Genomic DNA, 27,987 nt, shown 5'->3' with positions numbered 1-27,987 from the left:
GTAAACAGATTAAGTTTTATGATATTTTTGTCTTGTGTTCACTTGTATCTTGAAGCGTTCCACTCGACTGAAAGTTGTCCTTCTTGATGACTGAATGAATCAGCTCTTCTACTCGTGCTTTGCCATGCAGGAGTGTCGCCGACACCTTTCACGGTTTTAACCCTTGTGTCCGTGTTGCGGAGGTGACGCGCGTTCGCCCACAGGGAGGACTGCGAGTCGCTGCTGCAGAGCTGCGTGGACTGGCGGCGCGCCGCGCCCGGCCTCTCTCCCTCAGCGGTGTGCGCGCAGCTGTCCGCCGGCGACCGGCCGTGCGCGCCACTAGAGGCGCTGCTGGCGCCAGCGGGCTCCGAAGCGCGAGTGGCGCCACAGGACGCGCTGACAGCGCCGTGCCGCGGCCGGCCGTGCAACCACAGCCGCGCCTGCCTGCCCAACAGGGACTGCGCCGCCGGCCGGCCCTGCCACACGCACCGCTGCCTGCCAGGTAAAGCTCTGGCACTTTCTTAGCTTTTATTCCCACTCTGATAAGCCGCATGCAGAAATCTTCCAACATCGCACTGTTGTAGTAGACGTAAACTGCGGAACTCTCAGCTCGTTAGACAGTATTCGTTCACGGCTGTCACGAATACAGAAGCGTCCCTGTACAAGTTGCGAATACGGACAATCGTAATTACAGATCTCCCATTTTTTGTGTCCATTGAGTTTGACAAAGTATATGACCGAATATGGAATCCCCATCTTCTTTACAAACTGCAAACGAACATCCACTTCATTGCATCCTTCCTAAAGATCACCCATCCTGTGTATCGATAAACAACACTACCTGCCGTATGGGAATGCAGGATTTCTCGGTGATTTCCGATAATGATGCCAGGTCAAGGCGCTGTTCTGCAGCAACGTTTCTACAATATGAAAGAAGATTCATCTACATCTACATCTACATACATACTCCGCAATCCACCATATGGTGCGTGGCGGAGGGTACCTCGTACCACACTAGCATCTTCTCTCCCTGTTCCACTCCCAAACAGAACGAGGGAAAACTGACTGCCTATATGCCTCTGAACGAGCCCTAATCTCTCTTATCCTTTGTGGTCTTTCCGCGAAATGTAAGTTGGCGCCAGTAAAATTGTACTGCAATCAGCCTCAAATGCTGCTTCTCTAAATTTTCTCAGTAGCGATTCACGAAAAGAACGCCTCCTTTTCTCCAGAGACTCCCACCCGAGTTTCTGAAGCATTTCCACAACACTCGCGTGATGATCAAACCTACCAGTAACAAATCTAGCAGCCCGCCTCCGAATTGCTTCTATGTCCTCCCTCAACCCGACCTGATAGGGATCCCAAACGCTCGAGCAGTACTCAACAATAGATCGTATTAGTGTTTTATAAGGTAAGTGGTCTCCTTTACAGATGAATCACATCTTCCCAAAATTCTACCAATGAACCGAAGACGACTATCCGCCTTCCCCACAACTGCCATTACATGCTTGTCCCACTTCATATCGCTCTGCAATGTTACGCCCAAATATTTAATCGACGTGACTGTGTCAAGCGCTACACTACTAATTGAGTATTCAAACATTACAGGATTCTTTTTCCTATTCAACTGCATTAATTTACATTTATCTATATTTAGAGTTAGCTGCCATTCTTTACACCAATCACAAATCCTGTCCAAGACATCTTGCATACTCCTACAGTCACTCAACGACGACACCTTCCCGTACACCATAGCATCATCAGCAAACAGCCGCACATCGCTATCTACCCTATCCGAAAGATCATTTATGTAGATAGAAAACAACAGCAGACCTACCACACTTCCCTGGGGCACTCCAGATGATACCCTCGCCTCCGATGAACACTCACCATCAAGGACAATGCACTGGGTTCTATTACTTAAGAAGTCATCGGAACACTGCCGAAGAAGAACACCTTAAATCAGCGGATAACCCGAGGAGACTTCATCCACTAACTGCAGTATCGCCCTTTCCTCTGCAGGTATACCTCAAGGTTCTGTCCTTTCTCCACTTTTGTATTTCCTCTTACTGCCAGTGTGCGAGAACTCCCTCCTCTTATCAGCCCCCTGAACTACGCTCATGACCCACTTTCCTAGCCCCATACGTTGTAATCCACCCCCTGGAAATACCTAAAATCCCTTCAACTCCATCACAAACAGTTTACGTTCTGGTGCATCCAGAGATTCCTCAAAACCTTCCAAAACGCAAACAATACTCACAGAAGGAAGCACCTATAGCTTCCACCACAGGACACCTATGTCTACAACAGTTCTATCTAACAAACATACTAAAGTACAGCAGACCATGCGTTCGCAGCTGCAACAGCTAACCACTTAACTAAAAGCTTTCAGTAAACTGAAAAACAGTTACTATCAAAACAGCTAACCTCCAAACACTGGTATTACTTCCGTCCTCCATGCTCCACACCCACAAAGCCTTAATCTTAACAAAACCTCTATTACTACTATGTCGGGTGTATTTGTACTCCACCAAAATTTTACCACTCCCCACGAATCCTCTACCGTCATGTGCTCAGCCTTACCTCCTTCATCTGTCTGCCGTCCCCCAAGCATCACCTTATTAATTTCCTCTCTGGTTTCCCACAATGTACACTCAATTTATCAATCTGTCAGCAAAGGTGATACCAACTGCGCCACAGTTTCATTCGTGATTATTAACTCTGGTTCTCTTTCGCATTTATATCATACATCAAATCAACAAATACCCACATACTCTCTACATCCTGCCCAAACGAGACTTTTACCCTCTCCTACGTAACCTATTCAAAGACCTACTCATCCTTCCACCTTAACAGAATATTTCTGTTTGTTTCTTTGTCAGGGCATCTCTTCACTCATCCTCTACTTTTCTCACTTCCTCCGCATGTAGTACTTTGTACTCACCCTCTCCAATTTATTTATCCACACCTTTTCCAAAACGCTCGCCCTCCAACAACTCTCCTCCCCTCCTGCTCACTTCCAGCGACCTATTCCAGTGAAACATTCCATTTTCGTAAAGACTATCGTCAGCTTCTTCAAGGAAGACAACTACATTTTCTTTAAATCTCCAGTATACAACCAGCCAATGTAATAAACATGACAATACGTATAAATGGCACATTTTTAGCATTTTTATGCAAATTGCGTTTATACACTTCATTAAAGATGGATGATCGTTCCAAATATTTTAATAAATGTATTTGTCATTTTTCAACGTGTGGATATTGCCTTCAGCATTGTTTACACCCACAAGCGAAATCGAATTAGTTATTTAAGATCAAGATAATCACCAACTTACAGAGAGAATCTACATAATTTGAACTGGTTTCTAAACACAAAGGCCTGTCTAACAGTTCGTGAATTTCTCATGGAGCCGACAGTAAGACACGTCGCACTAGGTACTTCCGGTGACACGCTGGTGCTGCAGAGTTCCAGCTGTGCTTCTGTGCTGAGGCTGCCCTGCCTAACGTTTTGGGCGCTGTACCAGAGTGCCGGCTAGGGAAGGTGTCGCAGTACGTGGTGCTCGGCGGCACGTTGGTGCTGCAGACTTCCAGCTCTGCCCCTGTACTCAGACTACCCTGCCTAACGTTTTTGGTGCAGTACCAGGGTGCCGGCTGAGGGAGGTGTCGCAGTACGTGGTGCCGGGCTACACGCTGGTGGTGGTGCCGCAGAGCACGGGCTGCGCAAGGCTGTGCCACTGTACTCAGACTGCCCTGCCTAATGTTTTGGGTGCTGTACCAGGGTGCCGGCTGGGGGAGGTGTCGCAGTACGTGGTGCTGGGTGACACGTTGGTGCTGCAGTGTTCCAGCTGTGCCACTGTACTCAGGCTCCCCTCCCTAATGTTTTGGGTGCTGCTCCAGGATGTCGGCTCTGGGAGGTGTCGCAGTATGTGGTACCGGGAGACACGCTGGTGTTGGTGCCGCAGAGCACGGGCTGCGCAAGGCTGTGCCAGTGTACTCACACTGCCCTGCCTAATGTTTGGGTGCTGTACCAGGATGCCAGCTGGGGGAGGTGTCGCAGTCGTGGTGCCGGGTGACACGTTGGTGCTGCGGTGTTCTAGCTGTGCCCCTGTACTCAGACTACCCGTCCTAATGTTTTGGGCGCTGCTCCAGGGTGCCGGCTGGGGGAGGTGTCGCAGTACGTGGTGCCGGGCGACACGCTGGTGGTGGTGCCGCAGAGCACGGGCTGCGCCAGGCTGTGCCGCTGCCCCAGGCACGGCGGCGCCCTGCACCGCTGCGAGCCGCTGCCCTGCGCCCCGCCGCAGCCCTGCTGGATAGGCACCACGCGCATAGGTAACCTCCAGCCACCTGCTGTCCACACTGTTACTTGTCGCTCGTCAGTTTCTGCTTAACAGCCACGCCGGCGCACGATAGTTGGCTTTATTTCAAACACGAGGATTGATTTGTTGGTGGTGTGGCCAGTTTCAAGTGAAAACTTTCTTTCATAAACATATGTCAGCAAAATAGCTTGTATGTTCTTAAGTACGAAAACTTCGTCTTGAATATAATCTTATCATTGAAACTGCAGTCGTGGTGATTGGACATATACACTGATTATGATGATGCTGACGTCCCATACTCTGAGGAGCGTAGGGGACAATGAGGGGGACCCGCACCGCCGACTAGGTAAGGTCTTAGCGGAGGTGGTTTGACATTGCCTTCCTCCTACCGTAATGGGGATGAATGATGATGATGAAGACAATACCCAGTCACCTCGGGGCAGCGAAAATCCCTGAATCCGTCGGGAATCGAACCCGGGACACGGTGCGCGAGAAGCGAGAACGCTACCGCAACACCACGAGCTGCGGACAACATATACACTACACAATAATATTAAAGGAACAATTTCTCGAAACGCCGTATGTCCGGCCCATTGCGACGCTGAAGGTAAGCAGTTTGGCTCAAAGACAAGGCATCGCCACTTGCGACAAAAAGGACACAGCTCAGAAGTTTATATCAGTTGTAGGATGGGTCACTGATGTCACATTGACACCAAATTTAGCCACAACTCTGCCCAACTCCACTGTAGATGTGTCACACGATCGGAAAGTTGTCACAGCACGTCTTAGCCACAGTTCACCCCTTCTTTTTGCATCTCTAAGATGGAGGTGAGAACCGCGACACCCAGCGTTGAAATCGCGCGGTTTTCTAATGAGTAGCCGCGGAAAACTTTACAAACGCAGCACCGCTAAGAATCGGTACGGAAAGGCCGCAGTGGTGACATAATGGGCATCAATGGAACCGCCCCTTTCCATGAGGCTTTGATTCCCACACGTTTCGCGGCTGAAAACAAAAATTCGCAGTGCGGTGATCAACAGGTAGACTTCTTCACAATCTTTGACACTATTGACACACACTCGTGCATTTCGAGCCTTCTCTAAGAACAGTATCGAGCTGCATCCCCGTTGAACCAACACCGCCTCAAAGGAAGTCCTCGGCGCTTGTTGGTGACGTCACGTCAGCTAGGCACGGCGAACTCCAGGTCTGTTGCAGGCAGAAACGCCTGGGCGTGCTTATCACTATAAATCTCTTATTTTTGGACAAAATGTTTGGTATTGTTTTGGATTCTGCAGTTTTATTTAGATGAAAGATTTTCTTCCTATCGTAAAGCTACAAATGAAGATCATAGTTCTGTATTACTGAATCCTGTCGAAACAAACGTAGATCAATATGAGAAGATGCTTTGCCCTATTGTAAGCCTCGGAAATTTTACATTCAAATAACTATATTTACTTGATCCATTTTGCTATCGAAACTTACACCAACCCCCTTACAATTAACTCGTTTCTTTTATTTATTTATTTAATTATTTTCGTTTGACATCGTCACTGGAAATGTGAACTAATTTACATGTGTAAATGTCCAACTGTTGCCACTCATTAGATTACAGTCGTTCTCAACGGAAGGAATTACAAACAGGAAACAAAATAGCTTCATACATCGAAAATACTGCTGAGCTTAAACTTTTTTAAGCATGCACAGTAGAAAAGATAAATATTCCACTCTTGCAACTGAAAGGTGAAACTTTATAAGATAAAAAATTTTATTTGGTAAAACAAGTATCTCTCTTTTCCCTCTTCTTCTGTCCCCCACCCCTTCCCCCAACGTGTACAATTGCAAGATATTTTATTAACATTCAGTGCTCCTCACCCCATAGTCAACGAAGATATCTAAAGAAGTGCACCAATATGTTCACAGTTTCTTGTAAAAGCAACCCCGTACAAACGTAACTTCCTCACATTTACAAATAAGGTAAAGAAGCACGAATTCTGTTGCTGCTGCACCATGAAGTTGTTTTCGTATGTCAATCCTTAAAACAGGTGGAAGTTTAAGTTCGGGGGTACACTGTTTGTTAAGAAGTGTAATGAATTGCACAATTAATTGATTGCAGAAGTCTCTCAGAACAATGTGTGTTGGTCAACTGCCGCCAATAGTTTCACATTTTCCTGTGTTAGAGATGGAGACACCACCATTATGACTATGCCTGCAACAGACCTGGCGTTCGCCGTGCCTAGCTGACGTGACGTCACGAACAAGCGCCGAGGCCTTCCTTTGAGTCGGTGTTGGTTGAACGCGATCGCACCCGCCTGGAGCGCAGGGAGACTGCAATGTTTCCTCTTGTGTAGTGGTTGGAACCACTAAGGACGTTCCAAACCAATCGACTAAATTTGAACGTGACCGAAAGCAGCTAAGGGTGCTTGTGCTTTTTCAGAGCTACTATGTGCCCTTCGGTGGCCTCATAACGGAGGGATGCGACTCTTGCACCTGTACAGATAGGACCGGTGACGACGTCCTAGGCGCTTGCACACCGGCAATCCCTTTAACACTTTCCAATTCCGGATGGCCTACTATAAGACGCAAGAGCTGCATTGTAGCGACGAAAGAGCAGCAACGTACTCTGCCTGCAGACACCTCGTGCTCTCGTCCCGTTTTTTGTTTGTACAGGTGCATTTTTAAAATTCTCAATGAAGGTGGGAGGGGGGGATCTTTCGCCATTTTATTCACGCATGTGCCAATTTCGCATCCCTCCATGATCACGCCACAAGAGGACCAAAATAGGAGCACTGAAAAATCGTCAACATCCTTAGTTCCTCCGGATCACGTTCAGATTTCGTTGAACGGTTTTCAACAATCCCTAGTGGTTCCAGCCTCTATACGAGAGAAAAAAATTATGGACTCCCTGCGCTGTAAACGGTCGCGATCAAGTTCGATGGGCCAATGTTCTTAGAGGAGGGTCGAAACGCCTGAAGGCGTCAGCAGTGTAAAATGCGGAAAACATCTTCGTGTTGCTCATCATACAGCGAACTTTCGTTTCCGACCTTGAAATTTGTGGAAATCAACGCCCCAGGAAAAGGGGTGGTTCCATTGACACCCTTCATGCCACCCACTGCGGCCTTTTCGTGCTGATTCTTAGCGACGGTTTGTCTGTAATGTTTTCCTCGGCCACTGATAAGAAAAGAGCGCTACTTCACCGCTAGGCGTCGCGGTTCTCACCTCCATCGCAGAAGGGACAAGAAAAGGGGTGGAACGTGGCTAAGAGGAGCTATGACGACCTTTCGATCGAGTGACACGATGGAGTTGGGCAGAACTGTGGCGAAATTTGGCGCCAGTGTGACATGAATGACTCACCCCACATCTGACAATAACTTCTGAACTGTGTTCTTTTTGAAGCGAGTGTGACAGCTTGCTGTAATAAGCGTCGTGGAGCCCGAGGATGACGTCGTATGGCGACATACTCTTCCAGCGTGACAGAGAAAAGTTGTCCGCACCTTTGAGCCAAATTTCAAACTCAGTTGTCGCAACGGGTTTCAAAAAGGTGATACTTTACCTCTTTTGGGCAGTGTAGGTTACATTCAAAGGTCAAAACGTACCTTAAAATACAAGTAGCTTATCCAAAAAAAAAAAAAAAAAAAAAAAAATCCCCTATTTACACAGGAGATAACAAGAGTCGTAGGAGCATTATAACTATTTTTTGTAGTAGTAGTAAAAGTAGCAGAAGAAGTATTTCCTTGTCAACCTCTATTCGGTCACAAAATGAAAATCACAGTAAAAATCTAAAATGTTTCATTTGCAACATTTAGCTACATCTCTACATAGTAGCTGCTCCGACTTAAAGATCTGTCGGTGGGCGGTACCAACATTCCAACACGGTCGTCATAGAAGTTGGGTGATTTCCGCCAATCCCCTACGCTGGTCTGGTGTTCGTTGTCTACGCCAAAATGCTGTGTTCACAGCCAGCAGTTCATATGAGCGAAGAGACGAAAATCAGAGGGAGCCAAGTCCGCATAGTATGGTGGATGATCACACACTTCTCATCGTAAGCGCTGTAGGAGCATCTTCGTTGCATCTGCAGCGTGCAGCGGAGAATTATCGTGCAGAAGGAAACATGACAGTTACGTTATGTGGCCTGAATGATATCACGCGAAATTCCTCAGCAAGCACGCCACACTTTATGGGAGGCATACTTTTCTAGGCCTCTTTACGTGTTCACTGTGCATTCGCAACCTGAATGTGCAAAACGACACGTTACTAAAGACGCTGTGCAACGAATCTGCATAAAGCCTTAGCATGTTTTTAGTGTGATTTTAATTTCGTAACCGGCGGTGGTTGAAAGACATGGCCATTATAAATTATATCAGCTTACCTCCAGAAACAAATACTTGTCTGTTCGGGTTCGCGTCCATTATTCATTTTTTTGTTTTTTTTTCTGTGAACTTAAACCTCTTATCGTGGTTCTGCTGATAATCGTAGGACTTGAAACTTTCTCCCACATCGTTTTGATGTGCTGGTTCCAAAATGAATATGTCGAGTGTCAATACTGTAAACAGTGAGATGATATTCTACTTTCATACACTGGCTATTTCCATGATTATATAATTTGTAACGGATAATGGAGAAAGAATTTGAGCTGTAGGTTGCTAATTGTTCGATTAGGTTTCCAATGAGAAAGCCTTCGTCATCAGCAGAGGTTTCCAATAAAGCTGTGAGAGCGCGTTGTCAGAGCTTGATTAATAGGTTTTCTCCCCACTTGATTTTCATGTAAATAATGGACTCCGGAACATTGACAAACCTTAATCATGAACACTGCGTCAGACGTTGCATGAAAAGGGGATAGGAAGAAAATGGTTCAAATGGCTCTGAGCACTATGGGACTTAACATCTATGGTCATCAGTCCCCTAGAACTTAGAACTACTTAAACCTAACTAACCTGAGGACAGCACACAACACCCAGCCATCACGAGGCAGAGAAAATCCCTGACCCCGCCGGGAATCGAACCCGGGAACCCGGGTGTGGGAAGCGAGAACGCTACCGCATGACCACGAGATGCGGGCGGATAGGAAGAGTAGCTAGTCTTGTGTACAGCTCGTTCTCTTGAAAATTGATGTTATCCAACTGAATTGATGTCCTGTAAGAGTGATGAAAATATCCCTGCAAGAATTTTCTCTGTCTATAAAATTGTTCGAATAACACTAGGGTTGTTCAAACGTGTACTGCAGTGGCAGTCTGCGTAGAAGCTGGGTAACGCCTTTGAACAACCGTTACGATATTGGCACCATCTGTACGAGGCGTAGATAAATAAAATTACCAAGACGATGTAATTGTTTGGATTTTTATCATCAGCAGACCAAGGGAAAATTTGAAATTTATAATTTTCGAGTGCGAAATTCGTCTTTCCCATTTCTGAATCAAGGTTTCTTATCTTACAGTGGTATAGTGCCCCCTTCTCAGTTTTTTCTGGGAGTTTGTATTACCTTCACAGAAGCAACCAGTAGAACGCTCCGTAATGGTAATTCTGAACGTATATCCGTTTTACCTTGGAACACACTTTCCATATTAGTTACAGTTTTTTTTTCTAGAATATGTACTAGATCAGCAGAGAACGAGATGTACGTTCGGACTTCAGGAAGTGCCGCCCCACGCTAAGACTATTGCACAACAAGAGTGCCGCATGGCCGCAGGAGAGTACATGTTTTGGACTTCCTGCAGACGTGTGGGTAACAGATGCATCACAGTGTGTAACTTAAATGTCGCAGCATTCGGAACTTACTCGAAATTTGAACTACTTGGGACAGCACGATTCTTATTGGCAACCGACTAAATTGCCCACAGATTCACCGTGAAATTCTGGCGGTTTATGGACCAAATGCAATGTCGCGTCCAGCCGTAATGAAATGTTTCCAACAATTTGATCAAGGGCACAAAGATGCGGATGATGCTGATGGGAAAAGACAGGTCTTGAACTATGCAATTTCCATCTTTCCGGCAATCGGAAAGACCATACGGGGCAGAAAGAGATTTTCCAACGAGGCAGTTCAGACAGCGGTTCTCTAGTGACTCCGTGACAAACCTCCGGATTTATACCGTTGAGGAATTTAATTATTGGTAGAATGTTCCAACCGTTTTTTACAGAGACTTGGTGACTACACTGAAAGATAGTATCATGTATATGCGTCACTTAGAAGCGTAGTGCAGTACTGCATAAAAGAAGACTTGCTTTAATAATACCCAATTTACTCTTTGTAGTCACCTCATACATCAAGGGAATATGCTGTTGGGATTAACATTGTTCAGTTAGAGTTTTGTACCTTTCACTGACTAAGACCAACAAAAACAGAAATCGTTATATTCGAACCAGTACTATATGACGGCACTAATTAACAAAACACATTTGTTTTATACTGTGAGGCTTGGAGAAGATTGGTTTTAGGCTACATCAATAACTTACACTGGGGTGCCAAAACTACAGGGATAGCAATATACTCATACACATGACGCTGCAGGAACGCCTACACAACGTATAAAAGGACAGTGCTTTAGTGGAGCTGACAGTTGTACTCAGGTTATTCATGAGAACAGATTTCCAAAGTGACTATGGCCGCACGTCGGAAATTGACAGACTTTGAACGCGGAATGGCAGCTGGAGCTAGACGTGTGGGACACTCAGTTTTGGAAAGGGTTAGGGAATTCAATATACGGAGATCCACACTGTCAAGAATGTGCCGAGAATACTTAACGACCGAGAGCAAAGTCGTTTGCGTAGAGTTGTCAGTGCTAACAGACAAGCAACGCTGTGGCCAATAACCGCATAAATCAATGTGGGACGTACGACGAACTTATCCATCGGATAATGAAGCGAAAATTTGGCGTTAATGGGCTACGGCAGCAGGCGACCGACGCAAGTGCCCCGCCCGCAGCGCCTCTAATGGGATCGTGACCGTATTGGTTGGACCCTAGACGACTGGAAGACCATGGCCTGATGTGATGAGTCTCGATTTCAACTGGTAAGAACTGATGGTGGGGTTCGAGTGTGGCGTAGACCCCACTAAGACGCCCCGCTAATCCCGCAGGTCAGGACAGATAGTATAAATTGTGGAAAGGGACCAAAATAAGGGGTTGTCAGTTACACTCGAACATACAACTTTATTCCAGAATGAGATTTTCACTCTGCAGCGGAGTGTGCGCTGATATGAAACTTCCTGGCAGATTAAAACTGTGTGCCCGACCGAGACTCGAACTCGGGACCTTTGCCTTTCGCGGGCAAATGCTCTACCATCTGAGCTACCGAAGCACGACTCACGTCCGGTACTCACAGCTTTACTTCTGCCAGTATCTCGTCTTCTATCTTCCAAACTTTACAGAAGCTCTCCTGCGAGGTCCCGAGTTCGAGTCTCGGTCGGGCACACAGTTTTAATCTACCAGGAAGTTCCATACAACTTTATTGTTTGATCAAACATTACAAGATCGAATTTTTTTAAACACACATCTTTAATCTTTGGGACTTATTTACTGGCTGGAAGCCACTTTAATTTAAAAACGACTGAAGGCCAATAACTTAAAACGGAAGCATAATCAGAAATTTAAAAGGCAAGCCTTGTCTTAAAACCGTTCTTTAGTTAGGTTGAAGTAACAAGTTCAATTCAAATCGGCTGAAGGCCAAACACTTAAAACTCCATAACATTAATTTTTTAAATACCAAAGGCCTTACGTGAAACAGTTCTTTAATTTAGGCTGAAGGCCCAAAACTTAAAATTCAACTACATTAAAATTTTTTACAATCTCAAAGGCCTTATGTGAAACAGTTCTTTGAACTAGGCTGAAGGCCTTAAGACCGAACAACTCTAATTTAAAACAAAATCAGCTAGAAGCCATACAAGTACAAACAACAAGAACAAATTTAAAAAATTGAGCAGTACACCCAAGGGCGCTCAGATGTTCGAGGGTCGTCCTGGAATCCTGGAATTCAAACGCTAACGCTCGGTTAGGTGAGACAGGCAGTTGGCCCAACCATTTTCAATCCGCTGGGAACCCAACCAACAGACAGTCAACAGATCAATGATCAAGATCAGTTCCGCTCCAGACTTGTACCAAAACTCAAATGATGTTGACAGCGGAGACTGGAACAACAACCAGAATGTATCACAGACAACCCATAAATGGTGGGTGACTCAAATACACGTCGTCTAATCAGACGACCTGCGAGGTGCCGGGGCAAGCAGTGTATTCAACACTAAATTCTTCTAGAATCTCCATATGTAAATGATGCTCTAAGCCCCCCCTATTCCAACTCCGACTTTTTCTGGTGCACATGGATTAAAAAATATACGCGAACTGACTGTAACCAACCCTGCAAGTGGAGTAGAAAAGAGTTTGGCACCTGCAATAATTTAATTTGATAAATAAGTTAAATAAAGGAAGGTTTCATTAACATAGTGAGAAATGATGGGTTGCTCTACCGATTAACAGAATGAAAGTTCTGTGCAAAATAACAATATGATTTATTAAGACTAAACATAAAATAATAAACAAAAACACATGAAACATTTATAATATATCAAATTGGCTCAAATTGGATACTCAAACAAACGCTATGAAGGTGAAGTTGTCCCTAAACTAGATTGTGAGGTTTAAGACGAAGTGGTATGTGGAGCCAATTCCTTGCCACTCAAATCTTAAGAGAGACACACAGCTAACCCAACATTAATTGCTGCTACTCAAGACAGAACAAAGTTAGAAAAAGACGAACAGGCGTGCTCTGCTGAGCTCTGATTATCACCTAGGAAAATCCCTATCTGCCAGTGCTGCGGACATACATTACCAAACTGTCTTCTTAACTGCCAGAACACGATCTGGCGACCGGAGGCGATGGCTGGTTGCTTCGACGTCCTCAACCGAAAGGCGAGAGCCGACTACTCCTGAGCACCCGTACAGGCCGAACACAGAACATTCCCGCCCCAACGACTGTGGCCGTGGTTAAACGTTCCAATCAGCAACTCGAAAACCGGTGGAAAATTCCACTCCGTTGCCGGAGCACTACCATTCCACCAATGGAGATTCTTGGCGCCAATTTCTGCGCTGATTTTGCTACGTCACGGAGCTATGCCCTGAGCAAGCCAATCACAGTTACTATTTTGCAGAAAGCGCGGGAATTTTCCCGCCACAACTGCCTGGGTACACAAGTCATCCCCAAGCCTCGCTGGTAGCCTGCCAGAAAGTGTTTTCGCTAAGTTTCTGCGAAGTAACGGAACCTCTAGCCCAGCCACTACTTCAGGCCCCTCCGGGCGTGTCTTTTGACAATGTCGGCGTCTGGAAAGCATTCACTCGACTCCCTCACACCCGTCGCCTTAACCCCCTCGAGAACAGCCTGTCACCGGACCACCTGGGTGACGAGAGACGCTGCGTGGGAAGTCCGCGTGTGAAGGAATAGCAACTTTTCAATGCATGCAATTAGAGAGGAAAATCGTAAGATAGAAATATGAGAGGGGGCTCATGCCACCTCTCAGACCTACCAAACGATCAAGCAAGGTCGTTGCCACTCAAACGTGTGTGTCGGCAATCGTCAGGCGAGTGATGGCTATCCTGTCCTTCCTCACTACTCCACGCCAACCGACCATTTCAGAGGCAGTACGCCGACAACCTTTAAATAACTTGTCAGTCAAACCACATAAACTACACACAGTTTCACGAACACTTGCACGAAGAACTCGACAATGCTAACGGCAGTGACTAAGCAGAACAAGGACGAATCACGAGTCGGCACACACAGTCAACCCATAAGCGATCGCCGGCCAAATAAACGTCGTCCGGCAAGACGACCCACCGACGATCAACCAAAGTCGTCCCCACTCAAATCACGTGTGTCGGCAATCATCAGCGAGTGATGGCTATAGGCGCCTACCTGGCGCTGCATGCCCCACTGGTGCTACGTCGCGACTGCACCAACCGACCAACTGCTACACATCAGCACGGAGACTGCACTAAAATAACTGGGCAGTCGTCATCACAGGCCACACGCAATTTCACAAACACTTGGACGAAGAACGTGACGAATGCTAAAAGCAGTGACTGTGCAATCACCAGGACGAACCACGACTTGAGACACACACAGCCAACCCATAAGCGATTGGCGAGCAAATACACGTCGTCCGGTAAGACGACCAGCCGACGATCAACCAAGACTGTCCCCAGCCATGGGGTGAGTCATGGCTATCCGATCACCACTGCCGCTACAACCCGACTGAACTTGTGCCACGTCCCAACTGTCCGACTGACAGGTCTGAACTCCATCGCTGGCGCGATCCTACTGACTTCACTGCCCGGTCCGAACTGCACTGCTGGCGCATTCCAACCGGTTGGACGACACACGACGACCGGGAATTAATAGCAATCCAGCAAGGATAATAAAGCATGGCCTATATCGATAAGCGCTGCTACTGCCCTTCAGGGGCAGACAAGGCAGCCACTCAGTGACGACAGTAACTGAAAATTAACATAACGAGGCGGCAGTACGGTAAAAACAGGGTGTTATACAAGAGATGGAACGAACACGAGCCACGCACGGCTCACCCACAAAGGCAGGGATCCATGTTGTGAACCAGGCATTGTGATAGCTGGCGGTGGTTCCATAATGGTATGGGCTGTGTTTATGTGGAGTGGACCGGGTCCACTGGTCCGACTGAACCGGTCATAGAGTGGAAATTGTTATGTTTGACTACTTGTAGACCATTTGCAGCCATTCATGGACTTCATGTTCCCGAACAACGACGGAATATTTATAGATGACAATGCACCATGTCATCGAGTCACAATTTGTCAGGACTGGTTTGAAGAACATTCAGGACAATCGGAGCGAATGACTTGGCCACTCATATCGCCCAATATGAATCCCTCGAACGCTTGTGTGACATAATCGAGAGGTCAGTTTGTGCACAAAATCCTGCACCGAAAACACTTTCGCAGTAGGCTATAGAGGCAGCAGGCCACAGTATTTCTGCAGGGCACTTCCAACGACTTGTTGACTACATGCCACGTCAAGCTGCTGCCCTACACCAGTCTAAATGAGGTCCGACATGAAATTAGGAGGTATCATAACGCCCTCAGTGACACTGTAGCGAGAAGGAAGTGCTTCTCTGGGCGGTATCACTAACCTTGTGTCTTGCTGCTTCGTTAAGTCCCTCGTAGCACAGTAGTAGCTCTCAGTCGCCAGGTTCCAAGTAGGTGGTGATCCTGCTGAAGTGGAGTGTTTAGGGATGCCAGTTGTTAATTGTCAACAACGTTTGAACTATATTTGTTTTAATACAGAAATTGCTTTGTCATACACGTCACAGAATCAGCGTTTCCAATATGGCGGCCGTGGACTACGCCGTTTATAGTCGACCCTTTACGACACATTAACGCAGTTTTCTGACTTTCCATAATGATAGACACTGCCCACGACACGTGGCGTTTTGATAACTAATTACTTCACTTTCTACCTTGTTTAAGAGCTGAAATATGTACTCGCGACCGTTCTTTTAGAGCCGGGCCCGTTACTCGACCGTGCGTTTTCAGTGGCTCCTTGCGACTAACTCATCCTGTCTTCCCGAAGGACAAGACAGACCCCCCCATTTCTCCCTCAGCCAATAAGGATACTTCTCTCGTTTCCTACATATATATGTATCCAAACTTTTAGCCAGATCGCTGTTGCTAGGCGGATATGTCGTCACGTTTGCGGACATTGTGACGGAAGTTTGTTTCGGAACACTGTCTCAATTGTAAGATCCTACTCCCGAACAGTCGGATTTTGTCCCTACTAAGTTTGCACAACATTGCCTCCTATGATTTCATCACTAATGCTCCTTGCTGACGATTAATTGTTAAATGTACATGTAGCCTGGCTGCTACTGAGCATTCCCGATCGCATAAATATACATAATACTTGGCTTAAACACGTGAAGGGAATGCACATATGTATTACAGTATCCCATGATTTCTGTCATCTCAGTGTAATGCAATATACTACACGATGAACAAAGTGTTATACGTACTCAGTCAGGGCAGTAGTAACTTCGTTTTCAGCGTGCGAGGAGTAGAAGCGCATCTGTATAAGAGGGGCGATATGATGTTCTGCCGGCAGAGCACAACTCGCAGTTCTACCTGGAGTGCAACCTGTGCGCGTGTTCCTCCGGAGAGCTGACGTGTACGCGGCGACAGTGCGACAGCAGCGCCGCCGCCTACAGCGGCCAGCCGTGCAACTGCCCGCCAGTGTACGCGCCAGTCTGCGGCGCCAGCGGCGTCACCTACGCCAGCGCCTGTCTCGCCAGGTCAGTGCTGTCCTACTACTACTGCTGCTGCTGCTGCTGCTGCGTTGCTGAATATCACTCATACCAACTGAAATTACTCTTCACTTTTTCATCTATCATTATATGCCTACAGCAGTGGGTACTCGTCCCTCGTGGATCTCCTGAGTGTTATGGCCACTTACAAGGAACAAAATGTAATAGTTCAACATCGAGAGTATGAGATGTAATTTCTGTCCATCAACCTTTCCACAGATCAATACTGGACTTTGCCATACTCCATAGAGCTAAGTGTAGGAACAGGTACAAGATACAGATACACTGAATAAAACAAGCACAATGCTGAATACCGATACATACCAAGGGTAGGTTTTGGCTTAATCTACCTCATAATAAATCTATTTTCTTATTACTTAAGGGAGTGGGGTGGGGAGTGGTCATTAGGCTTCTGACCACCACGATTTTCTCCGCTATCTCAATCTCTTCATTCCAGAAACGCACTTACAACCAACGTTCTCAATTATTTGTTGCATATATTTGGGTCTCAGCGCTCGCCTGCAGTCTTTGTCCTCCACATCTCTCTCAAGTCCCATGAAAGGTATGCTCTGATAAGCTGACAGACATCTTGCATCCCTTTCTGTTTTCTAGGCTTTTGCATACATTCCTTGGTACACTAATTCAATCCGCTAAATCACAGCAGAGCGTTTCATGAATATTATTGAAATTATCAGGTTTTATTCCATTGGAAAGCACGTGTGTCCAGCGACTACAGCAATCAGTCACAAATAATTTTTATTCCACATTCAGATTTTAGTCACCCTGTGGCCGTCTTTAGTTCATTAAATGTAAGTTGAGTGAACTCAACCTGACAGTAGTTGTCCAGCTAAGACTATGTGCATATATGTCGGTTTGAAGTTTTAACTTGCATTTACTGCTCTGAGAATGGTCGCATCCGAAATCTGAATGCGGAATAAACATTATTTGTGAACAATTGCTCTATGCTTTACTACTTGAAATTATTAAAACTGTCGTATTATATTCCTCCGTAGTACATCATATCAGTATCTGTACATGGCTCTTAATCCAGAATTACGTGCTGTGTTCTGTCTAGAAAGAAATTTTCTTTCCAGTCGCAAAACGAGGTTGTTATACTTTTACGAATGTAGTTTATTTAGTAGACGGCAGTGCAGCACTGAACCAAAGTCATTATGACCAGGGACTCATTATTCTTCCATCAAGAAGAAGTGAATGACACTAGACGGTAATTCTGTAGACCAGTTGTACTTCGTTTCTTGTCGATGGCTGTAGACTGCGATCTTTTCTAACTGCGGTGAGAATGTATGTGCTTTAGGGACCAACAGAAAATTGTGGTCAACAGTGGAGTTAATTCAATCGTGACTTCTATACAGAAGTTGACAGAAACCATCGGAACTTGCAGGCGATGGCAGTTGCTTATCGGCAGTAGCAGTAACATACTGCATCATCTCTCTTTGTAGTAAGTTTTTGAAAATAACCAGAAGTCACACTTAGTACTTTTTGTTTACCGTTTCCGCTCTTTAAATGAACTGTAGCATCATCACAATATATACTGCAAAAGGTAAAAATTGAGATAATACTAAAGTGTACATTGACGTTACGTACAGTAAGTATTTTATTTCCGGTATGGTTATTCACGTTTAAAGTTGCCTCCTCATGATTTCGTCGTCTTGGCTGTTGAGAATCCTAGAGCCGATTTCTAGCATCCAGTGGAGGGGGCTCTCTCCAGCCTGTCCTTTTGCAATCCGTTTGTTTGTGCTCGTATCTTGATATACTAGCTTCAAGATCAGCGAATTTCCCATGACGGCAGGAGTTTTGTAATTTTTCGGAAGCAAAGTTCCAAAGAATCCTGGCACTGGCGACTCTCTGCAGATGTGGGCTGTTGGTAGGAATTGAAACTCTGCTCCTGACGCTGATTGCCTGTAGTAGCTGAAGAAAACAAAAACCACTTGCAGCTGCTTGGAGCTTGCGAAATTGGGGAGTCAGCCAGTGACCCTCCTGGATGTAGGATGTGAGTTGTGGGGATCTTGAGATGATGTTTCGAGAGTGTTGCTAGTACCACATCGGACGTTAGTGATCGTCAGTGACTGATGAAGTTCTTCTCCTGGTTCCGAAACAGTAAAAGACTGCATAAGCGATTTTGCGCGCGTGGCCACCCAATTTTACTAAGTCGTTTCGTGGTTTTATGGTGAAGTGTAGTGATTTAGTGAGTGTGCAAATGCGCAGCAGGAAAATTCATCATGTACGACCAGGGAGCCGTTAGCTGTCTGCAAGTGGTGTTTAATGAAAGCGTCAGAGGGACGGAGTTGCCGATGTATGATTGAGGTCTAGCACATTTGTTTCCATGGAAACTTGAATTTGTGTTTTTTTTTTTTTTTGTGCTGTTATCTTGCTTGACTTTGTGGAGATTACCGGCGAACATCGTCAGGAACGAGCTGGTGACGATTTATTGACAGTTAGCATGTGCGCTATTCAGTCCATTCATCAGCTCTCGGAATACTCCTGAATGCAGTTAGATAGTGCAAGGAAGAAAAGGGTTAAATGAATTTTAGCACTGACAAGCATCACAGAAATATTAGAGTGACTTCAAAAGTAAAGAATGAGGGAATTATGACTACCAATTGAGACATGAATCACAATTACTTTGATTTATTCCAGCAAAATTATTCACAAAACAAATGACAAGCAATTGCAACATTAATGTAATAAGGCCTTCAGGTAACTGACGTAGGAACCGGGTGGAAAAATGCTAATAATTGTGCCAGTTAATTAACAGCAATCACGAAGTGCCTAGTCATTGTCGCAAGCAACGCGGGATAGCAACTACATCTATGGAAGTGGAGGGCACCACTTCACTACGCGCCATATCGCTGCTGCCATGACGTATTCCAGCCAATCAGAAGCCGTCCTTTGCATATAAAAGTGGAAAGCTCGCTAGTTCACGAGAGTCAGTTTTAGCCCTGACGACAACCATGGAGGTAGTGGTCGAAAGTTTGGAGTTTTATCCTGAATTGACGCGGCATGTACACCGAGAGATTTTTACTCAAGAAATACGTCGCGAAAGACTTCGTAGCCATTGTCGCGATGTTAGTTGAAAACATACAGAACAACAGAAGAGAGTACATCACACCTGTGGTTTGAGCTGGAAGCAGACTGTTCACTGATTAAAAACACAGGTCTTGCAAATGCAGCTTGAAGTGGTCAAAATGTAATAAAATGGTGTTAGTTTCCCTACACCTCATCTCACACTTACGGCTGGATCTCGCCATGGTTTTGTCGGTGCAGGATAGAGCCACGGAGCCAGCGGGTGTTGTGCTTAGCACGCTGGACTCGCATTCGGGAGGACGACGGTTCAAATCCACTTCCAGCCATTCTGATTTAGATTTTTCCTAAATCACTTTAGGCAAATGCTGGGATGGTTCTTTTGAAAGGGCACGGCCGACTTCCTTCCCCATCCTTCCCTCATCCGAACGGGCCGATGACCTCGCTTTTTCGTCCTCTCCCCTCAAATCAACCAACCAAGCTGAAGCGACTGCAAAATCAGCCATTGATGGAACCAGCGACCCTCGCCGCTGGCAAAGTGAATATCAGCCCAAACTTTCACTAACTCCCTTGAGACATCAACTGTGGTTGCGGCACTCAGTTGTGACCAAGGTAAAGACGGAGGCTCAGATGAAGTTACGATGAAGAAGCTCAAGATGAAGCCCAAAATGATTTCTGCTCGAATGATTGTCACAAGGAATCCTCGCATTTCCGCTTTTTGCGTCTTGTTGTCAGATCTGATGGGCTCGGGATATTCCAAGCGCCGACTGATAAAAATGCTCCTTAGGACACGCTAGTTCCCTTCCTTCAGCTCTACGTTATTTGTTTAACGAATGATGTTGGTCCTACTAACTTACACAGAAAGAAGTCATCTCTCTAAACATCTCTCTCTGTGATGAAGAATCTGGTCCGACGTTCGTCCTACCAGGCTACGCAGAAAAATTCATCTTTTTCTCCATCTCTCTCTGTGAGGAATGAGGTGGTACTTGTTGGTACAACCGAAATTCTTTGTCTAAGCTACAGTTGATTGAAGTGAGCCAGCCTCTGAAATAATTGTATTGTGTAAACATTTGAATACAACATCTCATGTCTTCAAAGGACCAAAAATTCTGGTTGATGTGGCACGTCATCAAAGACCCAAAATTACATGTCTCTATTCCATTTTTGAGCTTTTTATCGGTGACTTGAATTTTTTCTGCAGAAAAACTATGCTTTCTGTCTTTGTGAACGATAGAGCTTTCTGTTAAAATATTTTCCCTTTTCGGGTGGCAGTGGTTCGGACCACAGCGGATCCTTTCTCTGTGTCTACAGAGCTTTAGATGCCCAGAGTGGCTTCACAGAAAAGTGCTTGGCTATGGGCTATTGACCATTCGCCTCTTCCCCCCCCCTTCCCCCTCCTCCAAGGGCATGCCTTATCCGAAATGTCTCTGACAGTGAAGACAGCGCACTGTCCTTCCTGCTCCATGTTCTTTTTGCAGCGTACAGAATGCTTTGAACGTTCTCCAACGTTCTCTCACTTCTACAAGGCATGGGAATCCGAATCAAGAGTAGATGATGACTAAGGTTGCGTAAGTCAGTTACCGCTAATTACTAATACTGCTGTTTGTCATATTCCTCATCGTCAGTTATGTATTTCGTTCAGATGGGTCGCTCATTACGAATCTGCGTAAGTTACATTACTGTCTACGGGAAAAGCTATCGTGTAACAATAGCTACAATTGCACTTTTTTTTAACACCAGTAAGTTTCACCGGCACGGATCAAAGTGACGCTGGAGACACCTGTTTACACTATCTTTAACTCAGCACAGCAAAATGTTATCCGGGTCCACCAGACAACGTTTTCGAGTTAATATTTGTGATGATACGACGTGTCATTTGTCTCACACGCCATACGACACGGTGGTTGTGGCGACACAAGCCATGCAGCAGTGGCCGATCCATTGGCGCGCTACTGGAAACGGTTGCATTTAGCACTGAAAGAGTGACTGTCGTGGCTGCGAGTGAGAAATTGTGCGATCCCAAGGAAGCTCAGAGAACATTGCAAACAGATCGTTTCTCCACTACTTCAGTGAATATCAGTAGGCTCTATTACTAATACCACAATCTCCATTTATGTTAGAGCACTAAGTGCTACTAAAATTTATGTTACTGGTACTACTCTCCTGCAACGATTATGTTGCTGATCCTCAGTGCACTTTTAAATAGTATATTGTCTTGTATTACTACACTCATATTATTTACACTGCATTATGGAGAAGACACATGCACTTCACTGTTACTGAACTTCCGCTAAGCACAATGGACCAGAGACTGGAAACCCCCAGCAGCTGTCTGGTAAACCCTGTCCTCTACCTCTGATAATGCTCTAAGTTCAGCAAGGGTGAGAGTCCAAAAGTAGCTTCAGGGATGCCACATCGAGCTGAAGGCAATCATTGATGATAACATCGCGAAGAACTACCAAACTGTTGGGATGTTGACTGCTATGTTTCACCTGCCTTTCAAAATAGTCCTAGACATTTTCTATCCGATTAAGAAACGGCCAATGTCTGAGCGGTGCAGTCGAAATACTTTGGACTGACTGAATGTGCGCGTTCTGCCCTTAAGCATCGCAGTTGTCATCTGGGAAGATATGTCTCCAATCCATCGGGATTTGGAATATTTTGTGGTTAGCGTTCTTTTGCTGTGTTACGTGCCTATGGGTGAAACATTATTCCCTGTAGGCACGTTGCAAAGTCAGCTTTGACACACATACAAATTCGAAAACCTTATGAGGAGGTGGTCATGGTGACATCGAAACATGATGACTTGTTTCTAGTACCAGTCTGTCACGTCTCTAAGTCAACTCACCTAACTGCGACGATTTCGTATTGCCTACTGCCACATACACACAACTTGATGCCAGGTCGTACGGCAGCAGTTGATAGTTTACAGTGGTTCATTTATTCTTCTAATGAAAAGAGAGCGTGGAATTTTCCAACTGCGGGCTGTTACTTGATCAGGGTATGCTAACTCAGTAATTTGTCCCCTACAGAAATTTCCATACGGTGGGATAAACTCTCGGAAGTTCGCTGATCGTTTGTGGAGATAAATGCTTACCTAATATCTTCCAGAGATGTCTTATTGTCTCCACTGTAACTGTTCTTCGTAGTTCGTTGTTTCTAACATAGCCACTTTCAACAGTGGAAGTCACTGCGGTTGTTGAGATCGCTACTGCTGTCAGTACAATCATGTCCCAAATCTTTGACTTAATAAAAATGGATTCCACCTTATTTATTTGTCCAAGTGGAATCTATCAACATAGTAAAATCAATGCCCTGCGAGAGCCAGTAAAAATTTATAACACATTGTAACAACGACGATATCTGACCGTAATGTGGAGAATCGGAATTTTGTACTTCACATCACTTTCTTTTCTCGAGAGTCATTCAATTTCAAACCAAACATTTCCAAAGAATTTCTAACAAATAGGGTAAGTCCTGGAGAGTTGGGCCACTGGGTGAGGCGGACCATTGGCATATTTCACAAATGTGCCGCTGGAGAGCAGCTCACCTATTTGCAAGGAAGCTCTTTTGTGAACATACGTGGTGCAGAAGTGTTGCTGTATGAGATGAGGATGAATGTATTGGGTGTGATGAAATCTGTTATGGAGGAAAATCATATTCTGTCGTCTGGTTAACCGAAAAGTTCTATCGAGTGGCTATACAATTTTAGTATTAAGACGTAGTTTGCACAATATCGATGCAGTTTTAGTACTGTGAGCTTCACAAATCTGTAGACATGAAACTAACCTAAAATGGGCCCCGAGTTCGCTACCTGCTGACGGAAGTCCTGTGGTCCATCTCTCCCAGACATTCGGGAGAAATGGACCAGTGCTATTCAGGAGACATGGACTACTTGTTTTAATGTGAGTGAGATGGAGAACAATTAAATTTAGTTTAGAGACACGTGCAATAATCACAAGGGAGATGGCCTGAGTCTCAGACTATACTTATTTGTCGGAAAATATATCTGTGCCAACAAATGTAAGAGCAGAATCTTGCACACAGGCAAATCAACCACTTCTAAGTTCATCTGAAGATCTACTGATCCCAAACACACCAAAAGAGCAGAGTTATCTTCACAAATCAAATTCCTTTACTGGCACAGCTTCAGCATCCATTCCCACTAAACTAAAACTTTCAAGATTACCACCTCAAAACTGACCACTCCTGACCTGCCGCAGACAAAAGAGAAAGGTTCCGAAGAAATGTCACCTGTTCCTGCTATTGATAAAACCGCGAAAGGAAGGCAGCAACTGTTCCAAAGGAATAAACTCTGCTGGAAACCTTGAAACTATAAAGAAAAGAGGAATGAGAAAAATAAGGAAACAGAAAGAAGGCATAAAGTGATCACCAAGAAAGAAGCAGAGTGAAGAAGCTCAATAGGAAAAATACTGCAAATAGCTCATTGTATTCATCAGGTGGAATCTTTTTAGAAGTTCAGGAAAATAACTTTTACGTATTAGATGAGGATAAATGTATTGGCTGTGGTGAAGTCTGTTATGAAACAAATAAGAATTATGATTGGGTTAAGTGCTTGTTCACGATTGTCAACATTTGGTATTAAGTGTAACTGCAGTGGTGAGAGAAATACAGTCTAAGGCTTGATCAAAACCAACAACTCATTCGAAAAGACAGTGTTCAATCAAGATTTATAATAAGTTGATTAAATTGTTCAGTAGTAAAGATTTTAATAGTATAATTCTGTATTCATTACAATACATTCAAGCCAATATATAAAATTTCAGTTGACTCCTTTCTTCTTGTGTAGCCATTTTTATGTGGTCCATCTCTACCAGTACACTGCTCTAACACCTCTATACGTCTATGGGTGAGATGGATCACTCATGCATATTTTCATTTTTTCACACACTGAAGAGCCAAAGAAACTGGTACACCTGCCTAATATCGTGCAGGGCCCCCGCGAGCACGCAAAAGTGCCGCAACATGACGTGGCGTGGACTTTACTGAAGTCCGAAGTAGTATTGGACGGAATTGACACGACGAATCCTGCAGGGTTGTCCACAAATCCGTAAGAATACGACAGGGTTGAGATGTCTTCTGAAGAGCACATTGTAAGACATTCCAGATATGCTCAATAATGTTCATGTCTGGAAGTTTGGTGGCCAGCGAAACTGTTTAAACTCAGAAGAGTGTTCCCGGAGCATCTCTGTAGCAATTATGGACATGTGGGATGTAGCATTGTCCTGCTAGAATTGCCCAAGTCCATCGGAATGCACAATGGACATGAATGGATGCAGGTGGTCAGAATGGATGCAGGTGATCACACAGGATGCTTACGTACATGCCATCTGTCAGAGTTGTATCTAGACGCATCAGGGGTCCCATATGATTCCAACAGTATACCCCCCCCACACAATTGCAGAGCATCCACCAGCTTGAACAGTCCCCGGTTGACATGCAAGGTCCATTGATTCATGAGTTTGTCTCCATACCCGCACACGTCCATCCGCTCGATACAATTTGAAACGAGACTCGTCCGACGAGACGATATGTTTCCAGTCATCAACAGTCAAAAGTTGGTGTTGACGACCCAGGCGAAGCGTAAAGCTTTGTGTCGTGCAGTCATCAATGGTACACGAGTGGGCCTTTGGATCCGAAAGCTCATATCGAAGGTGTTTTGTTGAATGGTCCGCACGCTGACACTTGTTTATGGCCCAGCACTGAAATCTGCAGCGATTTGCGGAATGGATGCACTTCTGTCACGTTGAACGATTCTCTTCAGTCGTCGTCGGTCCTGTTCTTGCAGGATATTTTTCTGGCCGCAACGATGTCGGAGATTTGATGTTTTACCGGATTCCTGATTGATCCGTGCGCGGTTCGCGCTCATGCCGCTATTGCTCGTCATCTTGTTTTTGTGGTTCTGTCGCCTTCTTTTTTTCTTTAACTCGATTTACTGGAGTCACTAGGTTGCTGGTTTGCTTGCCCGTCAGTCGCAGCAGCAGCGCTTATCGATAAGTGCACTGTCTGGAGTGTCCGCTAGTATTTCCGGGTCGTTTGTCTGGAGCTGAGTTGGGAGTCAGTCAGGGCGCAGCAGCAGTGAAGTCGGGACGCAGCAGCAATGAGTCGGTGACGGGGAGCCAGTGAGGTGCGGACAGCCAGTGCTCGCCGGCCGCTGGCTGCACATATGAACTGTACGACGGAAGGAGATTTGAGCGGGACGACCGTTGGTTGGTCGTTCGGTTGCTCGTCTTATCGGGCGACGTGTGTTTGGTCTTTTGACCGTTTCTGCGCCTCGTCACTTGGACATCGTGCTGGACTAGGGTCGGTTCGTTCCTTGCACAGAGATGTCGTGGCCAATGGGCAAGAGTTACCTCTGCATGGTTGGGTCCGAGCCAGTGTGCCCGGGCCGCCGTGTCTCCGAGTTCCGAACGCACATCGAGCTGGTCCCGGTTGGAGCTGCAGTCAGCTTCGGATAGACAAGACTCGCCCGACCGTTGCCGACACACGTATCACCAGTGTGAACGACCTGGATTGGTCGTTCGCTCGGTCGTCTCAACGGACGACGTGTATTTGGTCGTCGACCGCTTGTGGAAACTCTCTGTATGTCGAATTCTTTCGTCTTTGTCCCACAGCGATTGCTTTTACTATTGTTCGAATTCTTGTGCAAGTGTGTTTACGTGTATCCTTGTGTAGCTTCTGTGATTTTCACTGTGCAGATGAATGCTGTGTGCGTACTGTTGTAGTCAGTCGGTCGGTTGAAACAGAGGAGCAAGTGTGTCGGGTGGAAGCGAATTGATGGAATTTATTAGGCTGTTGGTTGTTTCTTCAGCCATCCCTAGGTCGTGTTCCCACCCGATTGTTTAGTGTTACGCTTGGCTGCCTGTCTCACCAAACTGTGCTCAGAGTCTCCTCCCCAGGCCGTCCGTTGGAACACTCTTGAGCACCACCGTTTGTTGTTTGTGATTGTCATTTTATTTGGTCGCAGGTACTGTGCCAGGCCGTCAGCCGTGTATTAATATTGTGTGTTTTATGTTTACTACATGACCTTCAACCGAACTTCATGACAACTAATTTAAGCTTAGGCCTTCAGCCGTGTTATTTAAAATTCTTTTTGCTCTGTATTTAGGCCTACAGCCGCGTTTGTTTCTGAATCTGTGGCCTTAATATGTAAATCCTTGTCCGAAGGTTTCTCGGCCTTCAGCCGCGTTGTGTAAATGTTTATCTTAAGGTTATCTTTGATTATTATTGAGTAATTCTTTGGCCTTCAGCCGCAAAGATACTTCAAGTTTTCTTAAGATGTTTTTCTGTTGTACTGTGTAAAAGCTTATCCTTAAAGCCTCTCTTTTATTAATTTCTCTTTTATTAACTTTTTTATTGGGCTTTGAGCCAAAGAATTAATTTGAATTTCCCTTAATATGGCCTTTAGCCGAAATTTGTATATGCTTGGCCTTCAAAGAATTTCCTTAGCTGTTCTGAATTTTATTTTGGTCTTTAGCCGAGAAGATGTTGCAATTGTACTTAAGTAAGGCCTTCAGCCGTTACTCTGAGTCCTGGTGTTTTAGAAGGAATCATTTAAACTTATTGTGGAGAAGTTACTTGGGCCCTCAGCCGTGAATTGATCTTTGTTGTTTTAAAGAGAAAACTGTGCTTTGGTTTGAGGAATAAAGTTGTGTGTTCTTGTATAACTAACAGTAACTGACGTTGGCCCCTTTCGACAACCTGATCCGCTCTGTCCTGCGAAGCCGTATTTCACTGATATTCACGATACACTCGTGAAACGGCCGTACGGGAAAATCTCCCCACTTCATCGCCACCTCTGTAGTGCTTTGTACCATAGCTCGTGCGCCGACTACAACACGACGTTGAAAGTCACTTAAATCTTGATAACCTGCCATTGTAGCAGCCGTAACCGATGTAAGAAATACGCCAGTTACTTGTTGTCTTACGTAGGCGTTGCCGACCGCAGCGCTATATTCTGCCTGTTTACTTATCTCCGTATTTGAACACGCATGCCTGTACCAGTTTCTGTGCCGCTTCAGTGTATGACACTGTATACAAACATGCTACCAGACGCAAAAGAAAGAAGTGCAAAAACACGCATGTTTTGCGCTGAAGAAAATAAGAGGTCAATCTCTCCCACTATTAACCTACAACATTTACGACCGCCGGCCGTGGTGGTCTTGCGGTTCAAGGCGCTGCAGTCCGGAACCGTGGGATTGCTACGGTCGCAGGTTCGAATCCTGCCTCGGGCATGGATGTGTGTGATGTCCTTAGGTTAGTTAGGTTTAAGTAGTTCTAAGTTCTAGGGGACTGATGACCTAAGATGTTAAGCC

At 45.4% G+C, this 27,987-nt stretch overlaps 1 protein-coding gene across 1 annotated transcript in view; it reads left to right on the top strand.

The window, feature by feature from the left end:
* Window positions 1–27,987, top strand: part of LOC124775137 (reversion-inducing cysteine-rich protein with Kazal motifs-like) — a 370,434-nt gene that overhangs the window by 292,249 nt on the left and 50,198 nt on the right. The window contains exons 9-11 of the mRNA XM_047249977.1: window positions 204–481; window positions 4,129–4,308; window positions 16,411–16,597. Of these exons, the coding sequence (XP_047105933.1) occupies window positions 204–481; window positions 4,129–4,308; window positions 16,411–16,597 (645 nt within the window). The remainder of the gene's footprint in view (window positions 1–203; window positions 482–4,128; window positions 4,309–16,410; window positions 16,598–27,987) is intronic.

Source organism: Schistocerca piceifrons, chromosome 2 (assembly GCF_021461385.2).
Source record: "Schistocerca piceifrons isolate TAMUIC-IGC-003096 chromosome 2, iqSchPice1.1, whole genome shotgun sequence".
Taxonomy (NCBI): Eukaryota; Metazoa; Arthropoda; class Insecta; order Orthoptera; family Acrididae; genus Schistocerca; species Schistocerca piceifrons.
Note: the sequence above shows the minus strand (reverse complement) of the source record. Positions and strands in the feature narration are given on the sequence as shown.